The sequence below is a fragment of the Salvelinus namaycush genome, chromosome 10 (genome assembly GCF_016432855.1).
Source record: "Salvelinus namaycush isolate Seneca chromosome 10, SaNama_1.0, whole genome shotgun sequence".
Classification (NCBI taxonomy): domain Eukaryota; kingdom Metazoa; phylum Chordata; class Actinopteri; order Salmoniformes; family Salmonidae; genus Salvelinus; species Salvelinus namaycush.
In genome coordinates, this window is record NC_052316.1 from 13,596,148 (window position 1) to 13,623,873 (window position 27,726).

General features: G+C 42.6%; 1 protein-coding gene across 1 annotated transcript; it reads left to right on the forward strand.

Annotated features, from left to right (window-relative positions):
- Positions 1 to 3,041: 3,041 nt before the first annotated feature.
- Positions 3,042 to 20,463, forward strand: LOC120054713 (tumor necrosis factor alpha-induced protein 8-like protein 1). The gene is made up of 3 exons (XM_039002264.1): positions 3,042 to 3,345; positions 17,418 to 17,697; positions 18,158 to 20,463. The coding sequence occupies exons 2-3, from the start codon at positions 17,426 to 17,428 to the stop codon at positions 18,444 to 18,446; spliced, it is 561 nt and encodes a 186-aa protein (XP_038858192.1). The 5' UTR covers positions 3,042 to 3,345; positions 17,418 to 17,425; the 3' UTR covers positions 18,447 to 20,463.
- The last annotated feature ends 7,263 nt before the right edge of the window (positions 20,464 to 27,726 follow it).

Genomic DNA, 27,726 nt, shown 5'->3' on the forward strand with positions numbered 1-27,726 from the left:
CACCTGGACAAAAGGAACACCTATGTGAGAATGCTAATCGTTGACTACAGCTCAGCATTCAACACCATAGTGCCCTCAAAGCTCATCAAAAAGCTAAGGACCCTGGGACTAAACACCTCCCTCTGCAACTGGATCCTGGACTTCCTGACGGGCCGCCCCCAAGTGGTAAGGGTAGGTAACAACCGCCACACTGATCCTCAATACGTGGGCCCCTCAGGGGTGCGTGTTCAGTCCCACCCTCAGGGGTGCGTGCTCAGTCCCACCCTCAGGGGTGCGTGCTCAGTACTCCCTGTTCACTCATGACTGCACGGCCAGGCACGACTCCAACACCATCATTAAGTTTGCAGATGACACAACAGTGGTAGGCCTGATCACCGACAACGATGAGACAGCCTATAGGGAGGATGTCAGAGACCTGGCCGTGTGGTGCAAGGACAACAACCTCTCCCTCAACATGATCAAGACAAAGGAGATGTTGTGGCCTACAGGAAATGGAGGACCGAGCACGTCCCCATTCTCATCGACGAGGCTGTAGTGGAGAAGGTTGAGAGCTTCAAGTCCTTGGCGTCCACATCACCAACAAACTAACAGGGTCCAAGCACACCAAGACAGTCATGAAGAGGGCACGACAAAACCTATCCCCCCTCAGGAGACTTAAAAGATTTGGCATGGGTCCTCAGATCCTCAAAGGTTTTACAGCTGCACCATCGAGAGCATGCTGACGGGTTGCATCACTGCCTGGTATGGCAACTGCTCGGCCTCCGACCACAAAGCACTACAGAGGGTAGTGCGTACGGCCCAGTACATCACCGGGGCCAAGCTTCCTGCCATCCAGGACCTCTATACCACCCTAGTCATAGACTGTTCTCTCTGCTACCACACGGCAAGCGCCAAGTCTAGATCCAAGAGGCTTCTAAACAGCTTCTACCCCCAAGCCATAAGACTCCTGAACATCTAATCAAATGGCTACCCAGACTATTTGCACCCCCCCCCCTCTTCTACACTGCTTCTACTCTCTGTTATTATCTATGCATTAGTCACTTTAATAACTCTACTTACATGTACATATTACCTCATTTACATCGACACCGGTGCCCCTGCACATTGACTCTTTACTGGTACCCCCTGTGTATACAGTAGCCTCACTATTGTTATTTACTGCTGCTCTTTAATTATTTGTTACTTTTATGTCTGACAAATAAAATTTGATTTGAAGGACAGTTTAGTTGCTAATGGAAGCCTGCACTACCCCGACTGGCCTTCAACTTGAGTAATACCGCGTTCAAAACAACTGGAATCTCAGGAAAAAATGGGAAAATTGATTTGAACGGTCATCCAACTCGGAATTCCATCTAGGGAACTCTGGCCTCTTTATAGAGCTCCGAATTTCCGACCTGAAGATCACTGATGTCATGATTTGACCTTTGTATTTTTTTGATGTCCCAATTGTTTTGAAAACGGTATTACTCAATGAGAGGGGCATCACTGAGCTAGCCTGCTACGTCACTTAACCAACTTTATTTGGCTTCAATGTGCAATTTATGGTGCGTTGAAGACAACTGGGAACTCTGAAAATACGAGGTCAAATCATGACATCAGTGATGTTCAGGTCGGAAAGTCGGAGCTCTAGAAAGAGGCCTGCAGAGTTCCCGAGTAGGAAATCTGTGGCAAGAGCCTTCACATTGGAATGAATGGTGTCACGTGATCTATGGATTTGTCCATTCATATATACATTGGTTGATTCTGATACTTTCCAAGTGGGAACCTCATTTTTCCACAATAAGTTTCCAAATCAGAAATTTCCGAGTTCCGAGGGGTCTTGAACACGGCATTGCTGAGGCCCATGGGAAATGCAGTTGAAATGTTGTCTTTTTACCAAATTTGATTACATTAGTTTATTTATGTAAATTACGTAACTTAAAATGACATCTCATGCTCGTGTGTGTCCATTGGTTTCTGTATACACTAAAACAATTTGTTTGTCTTTTGCCAAGTAATCACAGAGAACATGTATGTAATCAAGTTTAATCATTATTCGGTCACCTTTCTATGGGTGTTTCTATGTAGGATACATGACAATTTAAGAACAATTAATAGAGTGTGTATCTCAATGGTTATAGTGTGGCTCAAAGATGAGCTACAGTGTATCACTGTTTGCTACAATATGTCATTGGTTAGAAAGTGGCAATATCCAAACACTCCACTAAATGGCGCTCCTGAACAAGCTTGCCATCGAATTAACACAACCCAATGCACCACGCGGATGCAGGAATGCTGTGATAAGGATGACCATAAGCATAAAAATCAATAATATTATGGATGACTGGATTGCAGAGTAGGCTATGAACTAACTATATGAATGTGGTGATATTCTATAAATACGATTAAGATTATGCATGTAACCTACAATATCTGTTTGAAATAGCCCTATATAATATGGTTTGAATGTTTATGAGTTATTTATATTCGTTTTGATCAGGTCCATAACAGAAAAAAAGAGCTTGTTGATTGTTTAAAACATGCTATTCACAATGAACAACACAACCTCAGGAATTCCTGCTAAACCCATCACTTCATAGACCAGGGGGGAACCTGTGCTGTCCTTTCCAGAAAACATCTGCTGTTAAACACTTAATGTCTTGTTTTTCAATCTCTCTCTCTCTCTGTGTGTGTTATACATAAATCCGTTTGTGATTAATAAAGTTACCCAACTCAGCTACTGAGGCAATATTTTCCTTTAATGAGGTCAAATATTCATCTTCATGAGTTATGATTAAATAATTGTGTAGTCCACTGGACTTTTTGTTTATAACATTAACCAACTCCCCATAGTTCCTGCTCATTGTTCCCTTAATGCCATTTTATTTGGGAAATTCTCAACCTTGGATTTCGGAGATAGATGAGGGTAATTACTGGAAACCGAATGGGGAGGGGAGGGGGATACGGAATGTTGACTCTATAAATGGCTTTTCCCACAGTATGATTGGTTTGGTCAATCTTACTAGGCTCTTCCATTGGTCCATAATACCATCAATCTTAAACTTTCGAAGTCATTCAGTTTGAAACTTTTTGTGCGTAGGAGTCGGGTTACAACAGGGAGAGAAGAAAACACTCAATTATTTACACAATAGTACCTAATACAACATACATTTACATTAAGTCGACTGAGAAGAGCCTTTTTCTCGAGGAAAGACGAAGGTCCGATTCATGGAGCTGTACATGGACTTGCTATGGATTGCCATGATGAAGACTCAATATTTATCCTAGATTAAATTGTCAAATTGTAGCAGTGTACTCCGCGGTGTCTTGACTCACGCCCCGCATCCTGTTTGATTTGAAGGAAAGGTAAATGAATGGTATTTTACTGAATGATAAAGATTAAAGTCTTTGAGAAACACATAGTATTGTTTGCTATCTAGTCCTTTGAAACTATACAATGGAGGGGTGGGGGAGGTGGAAGAATTGGGTCAAGGAAGGGGTGCCCAGCTAGCCCACAACCTGAATAGGGGTGTAATATCATTAGATTTTCAATAATTAATATACGATATAGTATAATATTTAGAATTCGATTTTTATTTCCTTTATGTTTGATTAATATTAATATACAGTATGAGTTTTGAAAGACAGCTTTACAATATGAAGTTAACTTTTAAAAAATCTAATTTAAAAAAATCGTGATGAATGGTGTAGCTTAGTGTTTGTCATATTTCTTTCTTGAATTTTTAAACTCCTATCACATAGTAAGCCTATATAAACATAATTCAACTCCAAAAGTTTTAAGGTAAACTATGCTGAATTGACATGCTCCAAATATTATTTCCTGCACAAGCCATTCATTCTCTTTGAAGTATGTGTATGAATACCCTCTCTGTGTATTTTCTGGCAGGTAGTACAATTTATCATACAGCACTAACTATGTTCATCTCACTAGTAAAAGGAGAATATGAACGTTTGCATGAATTGTGGCCTTGAATGAGTTGCCTTTTGCAGCTTTAACCAGAAATGATTTATTGTTGCTACCCCACTGTGTATGTACTGTATGTACGTTGCTACCCTTGCTGGCTATGGCTGACAACCAAGTAGGTCAGTTACTGCTAAAGTTTGGTTGCTCAGCTAACTGAGAACTGAGGTATACTTTGGTCAGGAAGCCAGCTTAATTTCCTTAACATGAATAGATGTTGAACCTGTTTGTCATGATTTCTGCCACTCAAGCGCTGCTGGAAATGTATGATTATTCCTGTGGCGATGGAAGTTAACTCATTGACAAGAGCAGCACAGAGATGTTTCACCTGATTACAAGACTGCAAAGTTCAGTTGGCCAGGCAGCTTCAGCTGTTACCTAGGAAACTTAAAACAATCTGTCCACATCCCCTTGGAAGGGCAGTGAATCCTCCCTATCCTACCTAGAAAGTAGACCATATATGACAGACTACAGACAAATGACATAGATTTGGGACATTGTTTCTCTTTATTCTTTATTTATGTTGATTTGTCAGGGTGCAAAGGGCTGCACACAATTGGCCCAGCGTCGTCCGGGTTTGGCCGGGGTAGGCCGTCATTGTAAATGAGAATTTGTTCTTAAATGACTTGCCTGGTTATATAAAAATTTAATTAAAACATGCCATTGCACCAGATTTAGCTAGAGAGCTAATTTTCATCTGTAGTCCCTGGGCAAAAAACAATCAACATCATTACAATGTTACAATAGAACACTATTAAAATATCTATATATATAAAAAATCTAAATATACAATAATGTCCCTTGGTCCTACAGATTCTAACATATTAAGAGTGGGAATGTCTTAATGTTCACATGACTTTGTGTGTGTGTGAGTGCGACAGGCGAGTTGTTCATCTATAAGTCATCTACCTTTTATCTATGAGGCTATTGTCTTACCCAGGTTTTGCCTTGTATTTACTTTCAACCTTTACGGACTTATCTATGACATGAATATTACTGCTGCATCACACCTGCACATTTCATTTCCTAGTTCCCACCCTATTCATTCACATTCTTCATATATTATTGTCCACCATTTGTCCCTGATGTTGTTTGTTTGGCCCCTCAGGCCTGTTCCTGGTTCACCTGTGGCATCACAGCAAACTTCTTACCATGGTCTATTTTTTAAATTGGTTGTATCAATTATTAATCTGTGATACATTTTATGAAGCCACATTCATTATTAAACAGCAGCAGGCTCTTTTAGATCTGAGAAGACTGTAAAAAAGGATGGTTTGTGAGTGAAGGCACTGTCTCCCTATTAGGCACTGGCTCCCTATTAGGCACTGTGCACAACCCCTGATACAGTGTAGGAGGATGAGAGAGCGGCGGCACACGCGCACACTCACAAAGCTATTTCACTGTACTTGTGCATGTGACATTAAAATTTGAGACACACCGAGGTACATACTGTGCACACACACACACACCAAATAGACCCACTCAAACACTATATATACCTGCACAACCATGTACGCATGCACCACACACACACTTACAGCCATACAAAACTGAGTTTCCAGCACCCATTAGCACCTCCACTTTTATGCAACAGCTCAAGAGGAGAGGACAGGGAAAAACTTGATGAAAGATACATATGCAGCAGCCATACAGTGCCAATACAGTGCCACTGACACGGCCCGCTACCAAAACCTGCGGACTCTCCTTCACTGCAGCCGACCTGAGTAAAACATTTAAACGTGTTAACCCTCGCAAGGCTGCAGGCCCAGACGGCATCCCCAGCCGCGTCCTCAGAGCATGCGGAGACCAGCTGGCTGGTGTGTTTACGGACATATTCAATCAATCCTTATCCCAGTCTGCTGTTCCCACATGCTTCAAGAGGGCCACCTTTGTTCCTGTTCCCAAGAAAGCTAAGGTAACTGAGCTAAACGACTATCGCTCCGTAGCACTCACTTCCGTCATCATGAAGTGCTTTGAGAGACTAGTCAAGGACCATATCACCTCCACCCTACCTGACACCCTAGACCCACTCCAATTTGCTTACCGCCCCAACAGGTCCACAGACGACGCAATCGCAACCACACTGCATACTGCTCTAACCCATCTGGACAAGAGGAATACCTATGTGAGAATGCTGTTCATCGACTACAGCTCAGCATTTAGCACCATAGTACCCTCCAAACTCGTCATCAAGCTCGAGACCCTGGGTCCCGACCCCGCCCTGTGCAACTGGGTACTGGACTTCCTGACGGGCCGCCCCCCAGGTGGTGAGGGTAGGTAACATCTCCACCACGCTGATCATCAACACTGGTGCCCCACAAGGATGCGTTCTGAACCCTCTCCTGTACTCCCTGTTCATCCACGACTGCGTGGCCATGAACACCTCCAACTCAATCATCAAGTTTGCAGACGACACTACAGTGGTAGGCTTGATTACCAACAATGACGAGACGGCCTACAGGGAGGAGGTGAGGGCCCTCGGAGTGTTGTGTCAGGAAAATAACCTCACACTCAACGTCAACAAAACAAAGGAGATGATCGTGGACTTCAGGAAACAGCAGCGGGAGCACCCCCCTATCCACATCGACGGAACAGTAGTGGAGAGGGTAGTAAGTTTTAAGTTCCTCGGCGTACACATCACGGACAAACTGAATTGGTCCACCCACACAGACAGCGTGGTGAAGAAGGCGCAGCAGCGCCTCTTCAACCTCAGGAGGCTGAAGAAATTTGGCTTGTCACCAAAAGCACTTCACAAACCTTTACAGATGCACAATCGAGAGCATCCTGTCGGGCTGTATCACCGCCTGGTACGGCAACTGCTCCGCCCACAACCGTAAGGCTCTCCAGAGGGTAGTGAGGTCTGCACAACGCATCACCGGGGGCAAACTACCTGCCCTCCAGGACACCTACACCACCCGATGTCACAGGAAGGCCATAAAGATCATCAAGGACAACAACCACCCGAGCCACTGCCTGTTCACCCCACTATCATCCAGAAGGCGAGGTCAGTACAGGTGCATCAAAGCAGGGACCGAGAGACTGAAAAACAGCTTCTATCTCAAGGCCATCAGACTGTTAAACAGCCACCACTAACATTGAGTGGCTGCTGCCAACATACTGACTCAACTCCAGCCACTTTAATAATGTAAATATTGATGAAAAAAATGTATCACTAGCCACTTTAAACAATGCCACTTCATATAATGTTTACATACACTACATTACTCATCTCATATGTATATACTGTACTTGATACCATCTACTGCATCTTGCCTATGCCGTTCTGTACCATCACTCATTCATATTTTTATGTACATATTCTTTCATTCCTTTACACTGTGTGTATAAGGTAGTTGTTGTGGAATTGTTAGATTACTCGTTGGTTATTACTGCATTGTCGGACCTAGAAGCACAAGCATTTCGCTACACTCGCATTAACATCTGCTAACCACGTGTATGTGACAAATAAAATCTGATTTGATCTTAATTCATTACCAGACGGTGGAAATGTTTCATGTGAATAGCTGATTGTGAGGTGATCAGTTCAGACTCAACACAAATCACAACTACATCTTACAAGACCATTTTGGGCGATTCCATGCCAGCAGCCTGAAAATATTTTGGGTATATCTCAGATTGTTCTGGCAATTCTCACATAGAAACTTCATTGGGAGGAAAGACGTTTGATATGCTTTTTAAATTTGTAACACAAGCCATTTTTGAGAACCATGACATTGCAATTTTAGGAACTTTTTAGACCTATACATGCCCCCTGTTAGACCCAATGATCCATGAACCGTATGTGATACAGAAAACACCAAGGGTGCTTTCACATATCCCCTTATGATCTGGATCCTGTAGTGTTTGGTACCCTGAGAGCGCTATAAAGCATGTGAACTCTGGCTGAAATTAATCCTGGACCTGCGTGAGTAGCGGGTCAAAGATCCAGGACCAAAATACCAGGTATTGTGACGCAGAAGCGCGAGTCGCGGGGAACGTTTTTCTCTGTTGTAAACAAGCTAGCTCGCTAACGTCATGTACAATGTGCGTTTTGCTAATAACGCTCCAGGAAACCCTACCAGGGAACTCAATTTCATATGTGAAAACCCCCTTAGTGTCATTATACTCCATATTTTAGAGCACACTATTAGGAGTATCGCTTATTCTGAAATACAATTTAGTAGATTAATTTGTTAATATGTCAAAAGTACCCTTTTTTGATTTAGTTCATTAAAAAAAAAATGTTTTTAAACAATATACTCTACAAGTACAGTGCATTCAAAGTATTCAGAGACCTTCACTTTTTCCACATTTTGTTAAGTTACAGCCTCATTCTAAAGTGGATTAAATAATTTTTGCCACTCATCAATCTACACACAATACCCATAATGACAATGCGAAAACAGATTTTTAGGCATTTTTGCAAATGTATTAAAAGTTTTAAAAGACATTACATAAGTATTAAGACCCTTTGCTATGGGACTCGAAATTGAGCTCAGGTGCATCCTGTTTCCATTGATCATCCTTGAGATGTTTCTAAAACTTGATTGGAGTTTGCCTGTGGTAAATTTTAATTAAATTGACTGGACACGATTTGGAAAGGTTGACAGTGTATGTCAGAGCAAAAACCAAGCCATGAAGTTAAAGGATTTGTCCATAGAGCTCCAAGACAGGATTGTGTCGAGGCACAGATTTGGGGAAGGGTACCAAAAAATGTCTGCAGCATTGAAGGTCCCCAAGAACACAGTGGCCTCCATCATTCTTAAATGGAAGCAGTTTGGAACCAACAAGACTCTTCCTAGAGCTGGCCGCCTGGCCAAACTGAGCAATTGGGGGAGAAGGGCCTTGGTCAGGGAGGTGACCAAGAACCCAATGGTCACTCTGACAGAGCTCCAGAGTTCCTCTGTGGAGATGGGAGAACTTTCCAGAAGGACAACCATCTCTGCAGCACTCCACCAATCAGGCATTTATGGTAGAGTGGCTAAATGGAAGCCACTCCTCAGTAAAAGGCAAATGACAGCCCCCTTGGAGTTTGCCAAAAGGCACCTAAAGATTCACAGACCATGAGAAACAAGATTCTCTGGTGTGATGAAAGCAAGATTGAACTCTTTGGCCTGAATGCCAAGCGTCACGTCTGGAGGAAACTAGGCACCGCTTATCACCTGGCCAATACCATCCCTACGTTGAAGCATGGTGGTGTCAGCATCCTACTGTGGGGATGTTCTTCAGTGGCAGGGACTGGGAGACTAGTCAGGATCGAGGGAAAGATGAACGAAGCAAAGTACAGAGAGATCCTTGATGAAAACCTGCTCCATAGCGCTCAGACTGGGGCGAAGGTTCACCTTCCAACAGGACAACGACCCTAAGCACACAGCCAAGACAATGCAGGAGTGGCTTCGGGAAAAGTCTGTGAATGTCCTTGAGTGGCCCAGCCAGAGCTCGGACTTGAACCCAATCGAACATCTCTGGAGAGACCTGGAAATAACTGTGCAGTGACGCTCCCTATCCAACCTGACAAAGCTTAAGAGGATCTGCAGATCTGCCAAGCTTGTAGCTTGTAGCGTAATACCCAATAAGACTCAAGGCTGTAATCGCTGCCAAAGGTGCTTCAACAAAGTACTGAGGGTCTGAATACTTTTTTTTATTTTTTTTTATACATTTGCAAAAATTTCTAAACCTGTTTTTTCTTTGTCATTGTGGGGTATTGTGTGTAGATTGATGAGGGGGAAAAATAAAATGTAATACATTTTAGAATAATGCTGTAACGAAAGGTGAAGGGGTCTGAATACTTTCCGAACGCACCGTATATACAATTTCCAGTGTGTGCTCTCTGCTACTTTTACAATTTTTGATACATTTTATGAGCACCACCAACACAGTACATTTACATTTAAGTCATTTAGCAGACGCTCTTATCCAGAGCGACTTACAAATTGGAAAGTTCATACATATTCATCCTGGTCCCCCCGTGGGGAATGAACCCACAACCCTGGCGTTGCAAGCGCCATGCTCTACCAACTGAGCCACACGGGACCACAGGAGTTCCTTGCTAGTAGCCCGCGTGTTCCAATTCATTTTATTTAACCTTTATTTAACTAGGCAAGTCAGTTAAGAACAAATTCTTATTTTCAATGACGGCCTAGGAACAGTGGGTTAACTGCCTTATTCAGGGATAGAACGACAGATTTTTACTTTGTCAGCTCGGGGATTCGATATTGCAACCTTTCGGTTACTAGTCCAACGCTCTAACCACTATGCTACCTGCCGCCCCCAGTAAATGGGGAAAATGGATTCACCAATAATGTCAATTTGTATGTACAAAAATAGATCATTTCATCAAAAGTAGCAGAGAGACCAACCTGGAAATTTTATGTGTTTGAAGAGTACATTGTTCCATAAAATGTCTAAAAATAAGCTCAATCACAAAGGGTACTTTTTAAATATTTATAATAATATTTAAATAAATGAATGCAAATTTTTTTTCAGAATATAGCCATACTCTATATTTTAGAGCACACTATAAAGAGTATAAAGACACCAAGATGTTGTCTGTACGATTCACAGATCGTAGGGTCTTACATGTAGACATTTAAGTCCGAAAATTATGGTTTGCCAAAAAATTTGAAAAAGGCTCAGTGCCACTATCCTCGCATGGTGAGGTATTGAAAACAAGGGTGTATCTTTTTGAGGAAGAAAAACATCTTACTTGTTAAACATTTCTTTCTCTGAGCAATTGTATTAGTTTAAAATAATACAATTCCCCAATTTTGAGCATAGAATATGCTTAGTATTTTAATTATTTCATATATTCATTTTTGCTCCAATTTTTAGACCCCACTGTAGGTCTAAAAAAAGGTCTAAAATGGCCACTTTCATGATTTTGTAATACAAATGTTAAGCATCCTTCCTCCCACTGAATTTACGTGAGAATTCCCAGAACAATCAGAGAGAGCCCAACAAAAATTTGGGCTGTGCCGGCGTGGAATCGCTCTTGTGCATTGTCTCTTATTGTAAATAAGGGGGATATCATACATTTCTGTAAATATAAGTTCCTGAGACACGTTACAGTACTGAAAAAGTCTATGGGGATTTCCCCCCCCCCTTTTACCCTATTTTGAATTCATGTTATGTATGTAGGCTAAAACATATTATTCACTCCAGAATAATATAAACCCTTGTTCGAAGTAATGTAGATACAATATTTCCAGACATGCTTAGTTATTCCACCTTGATTTTTTTAAAAGTAGTTTCATGGAAACTTCTACACAGGTTTTCTGCCAGCCAGTCTAGTTTTGAGTTGGGGGTAGCAGCCTTGAGATTGGGTGGGGATTAGTCTAATTTGTCCTGGGGTTTAGGAGTGGGGTGGGGCGGGGCCTGAGGCTGAGTGGGCAGGACAGGGAGCTCCGGGTGTATCCAATCACTGGGGCTCTCATCTGACAATCCTACTAGCCTGACCGACAGGCAGTGGGGTGTATTCATGGATGCCAAGGGAAGCCAGGCTTCCCCCCCAAAAAGTAGAAATTATTTTAATTGTATTTATTTTGTCATTGTGTTTTATTATTTTCTTTCAATTCGCAAGAGGCTGAATGTATCTCACAGGAGAAAGCATCCGAGCGAGAGAAATAGAGCCCCCTCTGTCTCCGTCTAGGCCATATATCTGATGCTGTCTGGTCCAAACGAGTATGACGTTGTTGCCGCCCATACCATTGAAGGCAAAGGAAGCCAGCGAGCATAGAAATGAGCCAAGCAGCGTTGAGCTAAACTGCACAAGCTCAACTGTGAGTGGTCTTGGTGCACCCAAAAAAAGTGTCAAGGGAAGCCAGCTAAAATTGTCCCTTTCCTAAATTAGCCATGGATGGAAATAGGGATTTGGACTTGTGGTTTTACTTAATTCTCTGTACTGGCCAATGATTATAATGGAGATTCTGATCCAACTATTAATTCATACATTGTTGTGCTCCTGGCCTGAAAGGAGGGATGTTCAATATGTACAGTAGCTAGATGTAGAAGGCTAATGTTAACTAGTTAACGTTGCCTATGAATGGAAGTTAGGCTAGCGAGCAAGCATCTTAGCCTGGTAGCCTAGAATAACAAAATATAAAAGTGTGTACTGTATGACAGAGTGATAGACTGTTTCCTCAACATGAGAGAGAGGATGACATTGGTGTTTCTCTACAAGTAGGGTGAGTAAACATGTTTTTCTTCTTGCATGAACGTACGCATACACACACAGAAATCAGAACCATGGACAGCCACATATTTAGCTTACATTGATTGGACTAAATCATTTTTGGTATCTTTTAGTTGTCACTGTAGTAGACAAAGCAGAGATGATGTTGAAATGGTGCTGGAATAGTGGAGGCAGGTCCTGTTATCTTTGTGACTTGCAGTAACTCTGTGGTTCTAAATCAATAGTTGTTTAGTGTTCGGAAACATTATCTTGCTTGATCATGCTGTAGGTCATGTAACTGTCTGTTACTGTACATGCAATATGCTTTGTGGACTTCACTGGACAGAGGTTGATATCTGGTTTTGTGATAAAACAAAGGTGTGGTTGAATTTATTCTGCCACTGTGTCTTCTTATTGTCTCTGCATTTAGGCCTATATATCACGGTCGCAAGGAATATGAATTAACAGGTTATAGAGCGAACAACGCAATTATTACAACACATAGGTTGCAATATGTCTTCCCCAGTGATTTAAAAAAACTTTACTTTAGACAGGTAGACCAGTAAGTAGACAGACGTTCAGAGCTTGGGCCACATGCTTGGCCCTCCAATCTCCACAGACCCTCTCTGAGCCTCTCACCACACCCAGCATGGAGCCTGTGGAGAACACTTTTCACCTGCAGAAGGGTGAGTGTTTCTGGGCACGCTGGCCTGGCCGGATCCCTGGCTGCCAAAGAGGCCCAGGGTAGTGTTTCATTTCTATGAGTCATGTGTGCCTTCTAGCCTACATGTTGACATATTTGCCTGCCTGTTCTGCTTTGACTAAGGTCTTGGTTGTTGTTTTTTAAACTGGTTTAAGCACTCTCTGGATAAACTGTAAATCCAATTGATAAGCCAGCATCATTTTGTCTCTCATTCCAGAGTGCCTATACAGCTCCCACAAAACCAGTATTAATTGCGCTGTTGTTGGTGGTGGTGTATATTTTGCCTGAACACACAGTATTGTTGTCGCTGTCATGCCTTGTTCTGTTTTGATCCATTAAAGCATTGCCTGTATAAATAGTGCTGAGATGGGAGTCAAGCTTGGCCAAGCTTTCTCTGTCTGGGCCCGGTTCACACAACAGCTTATATTTGGCCATAACTCACACTGCACAGTTCCAAGGTAGGAATTCTTGATAGAAAATCGTTTCATCATTCTAAACACTTGTCCCAAGAGGATCCTTTCATGAAACCTTCCATCTCATGAAAAAGAGAGACATCAAGAGAGAGAGAGGATCTCCCTGCATTTCTGATTGCCAGCTCTGGGAAGAATTTGTTGTGTCATTCTTTTGCTTTGAGTAAAACTTAAAGCTTTGAGTATCCATCACATCTGAAGTTAAGTGTTTGGAATGACCGCGGTGGAAGACAAATACAGGCTTTTATAAAAAAAAATCATTAAGGTATTAGTCATCAGCCACTGACTACATGACAGTTCTTCTCTCTCTGACGGGAGAGACATTTAATGAGCCACCTGAAAATCACTCTCCAGGCTCTGAAAGGTGTATTTTTTTCTAAAACTGAATAAATTTTTTCATAATTACAGCAGAGAGAGACGTGAACTTTAGATTTTCTTTGTTTGCCGTGAGATGAACTGTCGCTAACCTCAAAGCATCCCTGTTCAGATTCTCATTGACACATTGTGATTGAATGTGGCAGGCAAAGTGGCGGTTTTTACATCCACTGATAGAGGGGCATAGTATCCCTCTCTCTGACAGTGTAGCAGGGAGAGCTTGTTGGGTTTATAACATGGGTACTCCCTTGGAAGAAAAAGCCTCCCGCTGACACTCTCAAAGGAGACCGAATGTTATTCTTGAAAAGACGGAGAAGAGTGGAAATCACACAAGTCACATAGCAGGCACATTTCATTCTGCAGTCGGTCAGCTGCTATACAGTATTATAAACTGGGTGGTTTGAGCCCTGAATACTGATTGGCTGACAGCCGTGGTATATCAGACTGTATAGCAGGGGTATGACAAAATATTCATTTTTACTGCGCTAATTACGTTGGTAACCAGTTTATAGTAACAATAAGGCACCTCGGGGGTTTGTGATATATGGCCAATATACCACGGCTAAGGGTTGTGTCCAGGCACTCTGCGTTGCGTCGTGATTAATAACAGCCCTTATCCCTGGTATATTGGCCAAATACCACACCCCCTCAGGCCTTATTGCTTAAATAGCACATTGCAAATATTGCTGTTCATGAATATGAGCACTCGGATAAGTATCCGATCACATTTTAGGATTTTAATAAATGTTTGACGTTGTTTTCATCTTGGAGGAAGTAAAGATTGCTAGGATACTGACATATATTAGAGGTGATACTAATGTAGCATGTAATGTTTCTCTTTAACGGGCATAAATACTGACGTGTGGCATGCCAGAGATGGGCACAGATCTAGGCTCAGCTTACCTGCCATAACTTCTAACCATAAAATGAGACCCTGACTTTAGAGCTGTATCTAGGGTTAACCTCATCCTACTTCATTAGGGGCTGAGGCAGGCTGAACCTGAACCTGTTGTTCCTGGGTTCCTGTTGTTGCGACGCTGCTGCTGTAATGTCTGGGGCCCGGGCTCATCTGGCTGAGGAAATGGAGAAGATGTGAAAGCCTGTGGCCTCCTGACCCATTGTTTATGAGCTGCCACAATGTGTTGAGGCTTCCTCTGAGTCATTGTCATTTGGCAGGTGACACAAACACACACAGAGAGAGAGCTTGGAGCTAGCCTCTTCACAAATATGCACACGTTATAGCAGGTAGCGTAGCGGAGGCAGCAGGTAGCATAGCGGTTAAGAGCGTTGGGCCAGTAACCGAAAGGTTGCTGGTTCAAATCCCCGAGCTGGCAAGGTAGAAAAAAAACATGCTGTTCTGCCCACAACAACTGCTCCCCGGGTGCCGATGACGTTGATTAAGGCAGCCCCCTGCACCTCTCTGACTCAGAGGGGTTTGGCTAAATGCAGAAGATACATTTTGGTTGAATACATTCAGTTGTTCCCTTTGCAATCGTTGTTCTAATGTGTATTATTCTGCTTTGCAGAAATTCAAATCAAGCTGTATGTATATTGCACTTTTCAGACATGGATGCAACCGCAATGCACTTCACAGAATATATATATATTTTTTATAATAAATGTTTTACTACACAGCAAACATACGTGGATAAAAAACAAAAGAATAACAATAAAAACTGAGAACAAAAAAGCACCCTGAGGAAAAGCAAAGCTTAAAAGTTATAGCAGCTCTTTTAAATATGTCCAAAGTTTCGTACCCCTCAGATTCTCTGGCAGGTTATTTCAGAGGCTGAGGGTATAATAACTAAAGGCTGCCTCTCCGTGCCTCTTGGTCCTAGGCTTTGGGATGGTTAAAAGGCCAGTGCCAGAGGACCCTGAGGGACCTACGGGGTACATAACTTAAAAGCATGTCTGACATGTATTGGGGTCAATCATGTATTGATCATGGATTGATTTTAAAACGAATCGAAGAATCTTAAAATTCAGCCAGTGCAGAGCTTTTAAAACCGGTGTAATGTGTGCTCTCCATCAGGTCTTGGTCAGTACCCGTGCTGCAGCATTCTGTATGTTTTTCAGTTGACCAATAGCTTTCTTGGGTAGATCAGACAGGAGAGCATTACAGTAGTCAAGCCTGCTTGTAATAAAAGCATGGATGTGTCTCTCTGTGTACCAGCCTGAGAGAGAAACGGCCACACCTCATCAATGTTCCTCATGTGGTAAAAAGCTATTTGGTCACATTCCTAATGTGTGATTCGAAATTGAGTTCAGAATCTAAAATGACACCTAGGTTTTTTTTACCTGTGTTTTATCTTTATTGCCAATGAATTCAAATGTGCGGCCAGATTCTCTCTCTGTGCTTTGGCTCCAACAATAAGTACCAATGTCTTGTCTTGATTTAGCTGGAGGAAGTTGTGGGCCATCCAAGTATTTAAATCACTAATACGGTCAAATAATTTATCTGATTATGTCATTATTGTATCATGTCACTGGTATCTCTGTGATTAGCCAAGCTTTTGTAGGGACTGGTTGTTCATGTCCCATGACATCATAGTTATCGGAATGGATGCTAGTAGTTCACACCTACAGCAAGACTCTTCAGTGACTCTTCATCCAGATGAGAAAAGGAAATAATCAGATGTGATCATTTGCATAAAACAGCTGTTCATTGTCTGTCTGCAGTATGTTTCCTCTTCTTTTAAAAAATTATTTTGGATCATCTGCTGGCGCCAAAAATGCAAAAGGCAAAGATGTTTCCCATATCTTGTCATGAATGCATCCCAGATAAACGTCTTATTTCCTCTAAGTATGTAATTCAAAATGAAGAAAATCTACCATCAGGTTTCAGTATGTTTCCATTAACTTGTCCAGTGATTTTTGTTTTTTTGTAGACATTTAAAAAGTTGGCATTGAAAATAGATTTGACAATTGCCTGCTACAGGTACGTTTCCTTTTAACTATCTTGTGTCGATTAAAAAACTGCTGGACATAATGATGTCACACCGGGAAAAAAACATACACCTTTTCTCTAAAAACCTACAGTGTAGAATAAAAATTAAGTGGTTAAAGTGTTTCCATTACCAATTTAGGCAAATTGCGCAATAATAAATTGTCGACAGCGTGTATGACATCCCACCTATCTGTTTCATGTCTCAGGTAGCCCGCGAAAGCCAGCATGGATAGAATGCAATAATTGACTAATATTTGCCATATTCTAAAAATTATCATGTGCCAACGTATCGCCGCGGTCCGTGACATGGTCATACTTGCACTCCTGTAGATCTGAAATAATTGGATGGTGAAGCTTGCCAGCCAACCATAAATGTAAGGCGAATCAATTCAGGCATTCTTGAAAGTCAGGACCATCCTTGTCCTGCAAAAAAACATCATTGTTATAGTGGGAAAAAAACAGATTTAGGCATTTAGAATGAAATGTGGGAGTGGAGCTTTTCTAGTTACGTGATGACATCATGTGCCCCGCCCCGCGTACCTTCAAAATTATTCGCCAATTATTATTTATGACACAGTTTCCATCATTTGTCGCAATAAAGAAAGTTTGACAAGAAAAATCCACCACAGTCGAACAGATTAAAATGTTGTCGATCTTTGGAAAATTTCTCCATTACACATGTCGCAAAGATTTGTTTTTTTGCGACATTGCTTTGGCCGAATAAACCTGGGTCACCTAGTGAGTGTCCATCTGTATGACCTCTCTCTCTCTCTCTCTCTCTCTCTCTCCAGACATCATCATGGACTCCTTCAGTACTAAGAGCCTGGCCCTTCAGGCCCAGAAGAAGCTGATGAGCAAGATGGCCACCAAGAGCGTGGCCAACCTGTTCATTGATGACACCAGCAGCGAGGTGCTGGACGAGCTCTACCGCGTCACCAAGGAGTACACACGCAACCGCAAGGAGGCCCAGAAGATCATCAAGAACCTCATCAAGATGGTGGTGAAGCTGGGTGTCCTCTACCGCAACAACCAGTTCAGCGGGGAGGAACTGGTGCTGGTCGAGGGCTTCAGGTTGATTTATGATTGATGTATTTAATAATTATGGCTGTAGATAGCATTAAAGATGCACTGTCAAACTGTTGTATAATTTCAGCCAGTGATTTTGAAAGTGGTGCTCATGAGGCAAAAGGGGTCCCTGTTTTTTTTTGTGTGTACTACGTCATCAAATTGTGTACTACGTCATCCAATTGTGTACTACTTCATCCAATTTGTACTATGTTACAAATGTGTTATGCTTAAGATCCTGGAGTGCATCTTTAATAGGAGTATAATAGTATTTGATTAGGGTTGCCAACCCTGGTTGTTGAGGGCTGTAATTTGCACAGGTTTTTATTCCAGCCCTAATGAAAACAATCATTGTGTTGGGCTGAGAAAAAAAAAACTGTGGCCCTCTGAGAAATGGGATGTCCTTTGCCATCTACTGTACCTAAGCCATCATGCATAACAACAATGGCCACCGTCTCCTTTCCAGGAAGAAGGTCCACACACTGGCCATGACAGCTGTCAGCTTCCACCAGATCGAGTTCACATTCGACCGGCGTGTGATGAGCGCCATCCTGAATGAGTGCCGTGAGCTGCTGCACCAGGCAATCAACCGCCACCTAACAGCCAAGAGCCACTCACGGGTCAACCACGTGTTCAACCAATTCGCAGACTGTGACTTCTTGGCAGCTCTCTACGGCCCCTCTGAGGTGTACCGCAACCACCTGCAGAGGATTTGCGACGGTGTCAATAAGATGCTGGACGATGGCAACCTTTAAACCCCCCCCCCCCCCCCCATAGGACCTTTTGACCCCTTCCCTTTGACCTTTGAGGCCTTACCTGGTGGTGTGACATTCACCACATGGTTGCCTTCTTGGCTCTTTTATTTTATTTTATAGACAAACATTATGCATAGTGGACATTTGACATTTTGCCCCTCTGACATTACTGTACAACACTGAAGGATGTTCCAGGCTAGTTAGTCCAAAGTTTCTTCTACGCCTCTTTATTTAAAGGAACAACATGGACCTCTTCAGTGAATGTATAATACAAGCTTTTGTCAATCATTTCTGGACATAGGACTTCACCAATGCCTTGGAACTGTCTTTTTTTTCAATGGCTGTCTGTCCCCTGGAAGGTCTCCCAACCACAGCCTGAAGATCATATGTACGAGTAGTCAATTGAATGGGCTGAAATGCTTTTAGAGCGAAGAGGACAACGGTAGATGTTAACCTACTTCAGGACAACCATAAGGGACTCTGTTGTTAGACAGGAGTGCCACTTGAGGTTAAAACAGCACTAATTGTTTTGCAATAATTCACGTAACAGACCAATAATCTAGTTTCAGCATCACATTTACACTCCATATCCTAAGTAAGTCTACACTTTGTTTGGATCAAAATACCTTTTGCCTGCTTTGGCCCTAATTACCTGTTTTTATTACAATCACACCAAAGAGCGTATCATTTGGGTCATGGGGGCTATAAACATGGAGGAAGTTGATTGTGCTGTGCAACCTAATTGTCACCGAGCTGCTGACTCATCAGCTCTTTAACTTCATCTGAGCTGTACCCGAAACCCCTACCCAGCAAACACTTTGATTTCTGCGCAGCCGAGACCGACTCCATATACAGTCCTGTTAATGACTGGAGGATATGGGAAAGGGAAGTAGGTTGCCTTTGTTGGTGAGGCCCAGGCTGTTTCGTCACGTAACATAGTATTATGGATTAGAGCAGAGACTAAAACAATACTGGATTGTACCTTCCATTATTCTATTAATTATTCCCCCACTCCAGGCCAATAATAGCCTACCTACAGCTAATCCATTCCAACACCCCAGCCTCCATTTAATGGGATTGAGATCACATCTTTGCTTGGTGCACGTCCTATTTGGGAGTGAAGTTGTTTTTTAATGAACAATTTAGATTTGCTGTTTAGTTTGTTATATAGTACTACCCTGCACATAATGGATGTTATTTTCTTTTCTAGGCCTATCTGTGTGTTTTTGTATGGCTGAGCCTGTCTAGGAGACTGTTAGCGCTGTGGCCTCATTTGGTATTCTCAGTGACAGTGTATACCTGTGAGGAGCTGCAGCAGAGAGTTGTAATGAGCGCTGTGTTCTCCAGGATCTGCTGTCTCTCTTTCTCGCTCTCTATTCTCTGTCACAGAAACCTCCCTGGTCTGTACTGTAGCAATTCTGCCAAAGAGAGGAAAGGGAGAGATAAGCAATCTCGGCAATCGCGAGAAGGACCTTTCCAAAGGAACATTAGGGTAATCGGTATGCACTTGATCAAGATTGTTTTCAAATTTAAATTATATTTTTTTGTTTGTTAGTCCCTCCATTTTATTTCAAGATGTGGTCTCCATTTGACTTCATCCTCCTACATCTGGGGGAGTTGTATGAAGTGAACGCTCACAGGACTAGAACATTTAAGTCCCAGAATACTTGAGATGGCTTAGTTCTTAAATGTCAAAGATGCCGTTCTTTCCAATCACAACAGTTCTCAGGTTTAAGTCTCAGAGCTTGTGCTCATGACACACTTACTAGCGTTGGACCCAATGTTGGAGGATTAAATACGGACCAAATTATCTGCTTCATACATTTTACATTAGCTCACAAAAGATGCATTATTTTAAGTAATGTTGTATTTCTAACAATGGGTAGTGAAATATTTTGTGTATTATTTGTTATATGTTGTTGTACATATGTTTGTTTTAGTGTGCCTTCTCGATACTAGACATGACGAATATACATGATTACTCCTATTTTTAAATAAATTGTTTGTCTTTTCTTGATAAAGCACCACTTATTTTCCATCGTAATGCTGTTTCAGAAGCTAGATCAGAACCTAATCTGTGTGCGTCTGACCCGAATTGGGTCAGGCAAATCCCTTCCGCCCGGTCAGGACATTGTTAGCCATGTTCCCAAACTAAACACAAGCCTTCCTATCTGACAAACAATTTTTGTTTTGGGTCCTTTTTTCCCCCTTAATTAATTTCCAAACGGACGTACCCAGGTCAAAGGTAAAGCTGGAGGCCAATGGAGCGGAAATGAAGCTTTCCCCTTAGCAGTGATATGGCTACAGTAATTCTACCTTGGTCAGGATTCAGGAAATACATTTTCTATCAGCTTGTGAATGGGAAGAGCTTCTATCATATAGCTCCAATGCCAGCTGTGGGAATTCATTCGTAGCTATTGGTTTTGATCATTTACGAAAGACTGTGTCAGGCTAGATTAGCCACTCAAGGCATTTTTGACATGTATTTGGTTCCTACTTGTAAAGGAATTATTGTAAAGACTTGAAATGGTACTGGTAATTGTCCAATCATGTATTTTGTTTTTCTCCCCAGTGTGACTTGCTTCAATAGTCAGGCTGAAAATTGAACTTTGGACCTGCGAGTCCTTGACTTGATTATCAAAGTGGATATTAATGTGAACTTTAATACATTTTGGTATGAAGCTTCCTTCCATTAAGGCATGGTTTATAATTTGTACATAATGAACCGACTACAAAGGAGAAGTCGTGCATCTTAAGAAGGGAGGCAGCTGAACCGTACAGGCCTGTGAAGACCTCATTAGTCAGTCCACTCACATTCACTTAGGCCATGTGTTAACTATACTGTATGGAATGAGTATCTACCCCAACCTTGTACCAGACACATCACAGCTTGGCATCCTAATCAACTGCATCCATAGAGATTAGTTTTAAAGGGATAGATCACTCCAAAATAATTTTGTCGGATATTTTCAGACCTCTAAAATGGTTGAATGGCATGAGTCCCACGCCATCCGCTGTGTAGCTCCAATCATTTTAATGTCCTGAAAGGGTAATGCACCTGCAGTATTGTCTTATATACAAGCAAATCTCAGAAATCCACAGAGCACTTTTACTTGATGTATGAGGTACACGGCACTACATTCCAGTTCATATGCTGAATTGTTATTGAGTTTCATACATGCTTGTGTTTCTTTTCTATGTACAGTTGAAGTTGGAAATTTACATACACCTTAGCCAAATACTTTTAAACTGAGTTTTTCACAATTCCTGACATTTAATCCTAGTAAAAATTCCCTATCTTAGGTCAGTTAGGATCACCACTTTATTTTAAGAATGTGAAATGTCAGAATAATAGTAGAGGGAATTATTTATTTCAGCTTTTATTTCTTTCATCACATTCCCAGTGGGTCAGAAGTTTACATGCACTCAATTCGTATTTGGTAGCATTGCCTAAATTGTTTAACTTAGATCAAATGTTTTGGGTAGCCTTCCACAAGCTTCCCACAATAGTTGGGTGAATTTTGGCCCATTCCTCCTGACAGAGCTGGTGTAACTGAGTCAGGTTTGTAGACCTCCTTGCTCGCACACGCTTTTTCAGTTCTGCCCACAAATTTTCTATAGGATTCAGGTCAGGGCTTTGTGATGGCCACTCCAATACCTTGACTTTGTTGTCCTTAAGCCATTTTGCCACAACTGTGGAAGTATGCTTGGGGTCATTGTCCATTTGGAAGACCCATTTGCAACCAAGCTTTAACTTCCTGACTGATTTCTTGAGATGTTGCTTCAATATATCCACATAATTTTCCTCCCTCAGGATGCCATCTATTTTGTGAAGTGCACCTGTCCCTCCTGCAGCAAAGCAACCCCACAACGTGATGCTGCCACCCCCATGCTTCACGGTTGAGATGGTGTTCTTAGGCTTGCAAGCCTCCCCCTTTTTCCTCCAAACATAACGATGGTCATTATGGCATTTCTCCAAGAAGTACGATCTTTGTCCCCATGTGCAGTTGCAAACCGTAGTCTGGCTTTTTTATGGCGGTTTTGGAGCAGTGGCTTCTTCCTTGCTGAGCGGCCTTTCAGGTTATGTCGATATAGGACTCGTTTTACTGTGGATATAGATACTTTTGTACCTGTTTTCTCCAGCATCTTCAGAGGGTCCTTTGCTGTTGTTCTGGGATTGATTTGCACTTTTCGCACCAAAGTACGTTCATCTCTAGGAGACAGAACGCGTCTCCTTCCTGAGCGGTATGACGGCTGCGTGGTCCCATGGTGTTTATACTTGCGTACTATTGTTTGTAAAGATGAACATGGTACCTTCAGGCGTTTGGAAATAGTTCCCAAGGATGAACCAGACTTGTGGAGGTCTATAATTTTTTTTCTGAGGGGGATGTAGGCAGGGGGATGGATTATTGGAAATTAAGACCAGGTTTAGCCATTGTTCTCTCTCTTACGTCTGGCCTTTACAAGAGAAGGTCACTTGTTTTATTGGGTATCTTTCATTTATTTGGCGTGGGCTACGGCCAAACAGTAGCCTATATCAAGTTGGGTTAATAAACCATAAATTCGTAAACTCAACATTCTGTCTGGACAATTGTTCCTTTATGATCAAGCCAGGTCATTACAGTATCAGCAGCATAGCGTCTTGTTTCTTCTCTTTCCTGTTAGCCATGCGCGGAATGTCATTCACCTTTTTACCTTGAAGCCTATTAGCAGCACACAATAAAGTCATATTGCATTCCGTCTTTGTTGTTCATTGTTTGTACAGATGAACGTGGTACCTTCAGGCGTTTGGAAATTGCTCCCAAGGATGAACCAGACTTGTGGAGGTCTACAATATTTTTCTGAGGTCTTGGCTAATTTCTTTTGATTTTCCCATGATGTCAAGCAAAGAGGCACTGGGTTTGAAGGTAGGCCTTGAAATACATCCATAGGTACACCTCCAATTGACTCAAATGATGTCAATTAGCCTATCAGAAGCTTCTAAAGCTATGACATAATTTTCTGGAATTTTCCAAGCTGTTTAAAGGCACTGTCAACTTAGTGTATATAAACTTCTGACCCACTGGAATTGTGATACAGTGAAATAATCTGTCTGTAAACAATTGTTGGAAAAATTACTTGTGTCATGCACAAAGTAGATGTCCTAACCGACTTGCCCAAACAATAGTTTGTTAACAAGAAATTTGTGGAGTGGTTGAAAAACGAGTTTTAATGACCCCAACCTAAGTGTATGTAAACTTCCGACTTCAACTGTAGATCCAAGGTTAGAAAATGGCTCTATTTGCTTTTATTTTGTGAACTCTTTGCCTCATCCTTTATGCTTAAAGAGGCTATCCCCTCTGACAAGTTGAGCTATGACAGTTACTTGGGACTTGGAAGTCAGTCTTTCAAAACCTCCGTCTTCTTTTTCTCCTGCTCTAGTGCATCCTCTGAGTGCACCTGACTGACGGGTTGTTTCAAAGATGTAAGCCGGGAGATATCCAAAGAAAAACAATGTTAAAAATAAACAGGAACCGACAAACATGTTATTTCACACAGCGGTAAGACCTCCTGCTGGACTCAGGAATGACAGTGCTTGTATAAGAACTGAGGGAATTCAGTTACTAAGGCATACTTAGAAAAATACAGCATTTTTTTCTAAATGTAATGAGTCATTCTCGGAGACAGCAACAACTAAAGTTGCTATACTGTGTTGCACTTGAATCATCTCTGCTGTCCAAGTGCCTATATAAAGTTACCAACATGCCCTTGGGGGCTTCAGACTGCCTGAAACCCTTTTTTCACCACTTTGACAAAACATGTGGGGTCTGTCTAGAGGAATATCTCAACCACACTCTTACATAACCCTGCTTCTCTCTGATTTCTCTGTGCCTTGTATACAGAGACAGAAGCTCCACCAGGATATACAGTGCCTTCGGAAAAGTATTCAGACCTCTCCACATTTTGTTAAGTTACAGCCTTATTCTAAAATTGATTAAATTGTCAATCTACACCCAATACCCTATAATGACAAAGCAAAAACGGGTCATTTTTTTTGCTCATTTATTAAAAATAAACTGAAATATCACATTTACAGTATTCAGACCCATTACTCTGTACTTTGTTGAAGCACCTTTGGCAGCGATTACAGCCTTGAGTCTTAGGTATGATGCTACAAGCTTGGCACAACTGTATTTGGGGAGTTTCTCCCATTCCCTGCATATCCTCTCAAGCTCTGTCAGGTTGGATGGGAAGCATCGCTGCACAGAAATGTTCACGTCTCTCCAAAGATGTTCAATCGGGGTCAAGTCCAGGCTCTGGCTGGGCCACTCAATGACATTCAGAGACTTGTCCCGAAGACACTCCTGCGTTGTCTTGGCTGTGTGTGCTTAGGGTCATTGTCGTGTTGGAAGGTGAACCTTCACCCGTCTGATGTCCTGAGTGCTCTGGAGCAGGTTTTCATCAAGGATCTTTCTGTACTCTGCGTCGTTCATCTTTCCCTCGATCCGGACTAGTCTCCCAGTCCCTGCCGCTGAAAAACATCCCCACAGCATGATGCTGCCACTGCCATGCTTCATGGTGCCAGGTTTCCTTCAAATGTGAGGCTTGGCATTCAGGCCAAAGAGTTCAATCTTGGTTTCATCAAACCAGATAATCTTGTTTCTCATGGTCTGAGAGTCCTTTAGGAGCCTTTTGGCAAACTCCAAGCAAGCTGGCATGTGCCTTTTTACTGAGGAGTGGCTTCCGTCTGGCTACTACCATAAAGGCCCGATTTTAGTGGATTGCTGCAGCGATGGTTGTCCTTCTGGAAGGTTCTCCCATCTACACAGAGGAACTCTGGAGCTCTGTCAGAGTGATCATCGGGTTCTTGGTCACCTCCCTGACCTAGGCCCTTCCCTGATTGCTCAGTTTGGGCTGGCGACCAGCTCTAGGAAGAGTCTTGTTGGTTCCAAACTTCCTCCATTTAAGAATGATGAAGGCCACTGTGTTCTTGGGGACCTTCAATGAGGCAGAAATGTTTTGGTACTCTTCCCCAGATCTGTTCCTCGACACAATCCTGTCTCACAGCTCTACGGACAATCCTTCCAAATCATGTCCAATCAATTGAATTTACCACAGGTGGACTCCAATCAAGTTGTAGAAACAAGGATGATCAATGGAAACAGGATGCACCTGAGCTCAATTGAGTCTCATAGCAAACGGTCTGAATAAGGTATCTGTTTTTTATTTTTAATACATTTGCAAAAATGTTTAAACCTGTTTTCGCGTTGTCATTAAGGGGTATTGTGTGTAAATGAGGATTTTTATTTATTTATTTCATCCATTTTAGAATAAGGCTGTAACAAATAAATGTGGAAAAAGAAAAGGGGTCTGAATACTTTCCGAATGCACTGTAGGTAGTCTACTCTGGCTCTGTTACTGTGTAGTCCTGTAAAGTTGTGGTGGCTCTGTTACTGTGTAGTCCTGTAAAGTTGTGGTGGCTCTGTTACTGTGCGGTCCTGTAAAGTTGTGGTGGCTCTATAAAAACACACTACCATAATGCAGTGGATGGAGTGAAGGTCTCTAACTGGGCTCCACCGTACGTCAACTGCTGCGAGACGAGCAACCGCGACACGTACTTATTATTCCACATTGACTTTAAAATGAGCTACCATTGTGCATTTAGAAGCCTGGACGTTATTTATGGTCCACACACAGTGGGAGGGTGATTGGTTGAAATCCGAGGTTTAATCAGAGGTAGCTACATGATGACCAAAGCCCAGCACATGAGAGCACTACAATCCAGGTGTGTGTGTTTTCTGGTGTCTGTTTATGTTCACATGAGTGACCTTGTGAACAATGGGGAATGGAGTGATTGTGCACCAGAGGTGTTCACTGAAACAAAGGAAACAGTCATTTGGAAGCAGCTGGGGAATGGGAGTTATGTTCAAGCAGAGCTTTAGAGGGATTAATACAGCCTCTATTACTTCCAGAGTTAGTTGACCACTGCTGTGTGGATAACAACTAAGGACAGGCGCTCATGTTTTGAGAAGGAATCTTCTTAGCCTGGAATGACCCCCATCACTGAGTACATGTATTTATTAGATTATGTCATGGTCTTTCTGCAGTATTTCTCCATTCATTTTCCTATTGCCATTAAAGGGGATTCCACGTGAGTAGTTTGTTGTGCTGAGGAAGCTCGTGGCAAATGCTGAAACTGTTCTCCACCGAGTGACAGCCACTGTCAGGGTTCTCCGTGGCTGTCATTGTCTCATTTAGGGTGCATCCAAGGAGGGAGTTGCACAGTGAGTAAAGAGACACCTGGGAGGCATCTCTGGGCTTGTCAGACACATGCCAACTAAACCAGACAGTTGGCAAGCCAAGATGAGCTGCAAATAGCAGCTGCCACTGCATAATTGGAACAAATAGAAGTCAGAGAAGCAGAAAATAAGATGAAACAACAAGAGGTGCCTCGGCTCCATTGGTGGCAGTCCTTTAGCTGACAGGCTGGGGGAGGTGTGTTACAGCTTGTACCTGGTCAGGGTTTTTTATGCTTGTGTAACTAACTGCTGTATGCTATGGGTGCAGTGTTGCTATGGACTGCTGAGCCAGAACCGGAGTAATCAGATGAGAGCTGGAGTGGGGAGGCTCACGTGGAGACACAGCGTCTACCAGGGATTAAAAAACAGGAATCTTGATTGAAGTTCCACTAGTCTCCCTCCGCAAGCGGGATATAAAGGGGCGAGAGACAGACAGAGAGAGTGACAGAGGGAGAAAGAGAGAGGTACAGAGGGAGAGGGAGGTACAGCAGTGAGAAAGAGTGGGAGGAAGAAAGAGCGAGAAGGGGAGCCAGCGCAGTGCGGGCGGGAGGGGGAATGAGTGAGAGCCAGGGAGAGAGGGGGAGAGACAGGAAGCGTGCCACAGCAACTGAGCCAGAGATGCAGGGAGGGAAAGCGAGTGAGAGGCAGACACAGGCTTGGACAGGAAAAGAGAGCAAGTGGGTGGGGGTCTAAGAAGAAATAAGCGGAATACATTTTTTGGGGGGAGAAAGAGGGAAAGAGCAGGAGAGAGAGAAGTCAATGAGAAAAACATTACATGTGAATGGCAAGGGCGGGAAGCTGGAGGAAAAGCTCATTCTTTAAGGAGTCTTCCTCTGTGACTGCTTGCTGGACTGCTTCTATCATGTTCTCAGACATCAGAGTGCCTGGGGAGCACAGAGGCTTTCAACACAGCAACCCTCATCTCAACCTCTGGCTTCACAATGGACTCAGGGCCCACCACAGTGAAATGGGACTCAATGGGCAGTGCAGGCGGGCTGACG

Excerpts from the sequence above, each read along its gene's own strand:
- LOC120054713 (XM_039002264.1), top strand. The coding sequence starts at position 17,426 with ATGGACTCCTTCAGTACTAAGAGCCTGGCCCTTCAGGCCCAGAAGAAG. Across the intron at positions 17,698-18,157 it reads GTGCTGGTCGAGGGCTTCAG|GAAGAAGGTCCACACACTGG; the intron begins GTTGATTTATGA and ends TCTCCTTTCCAG.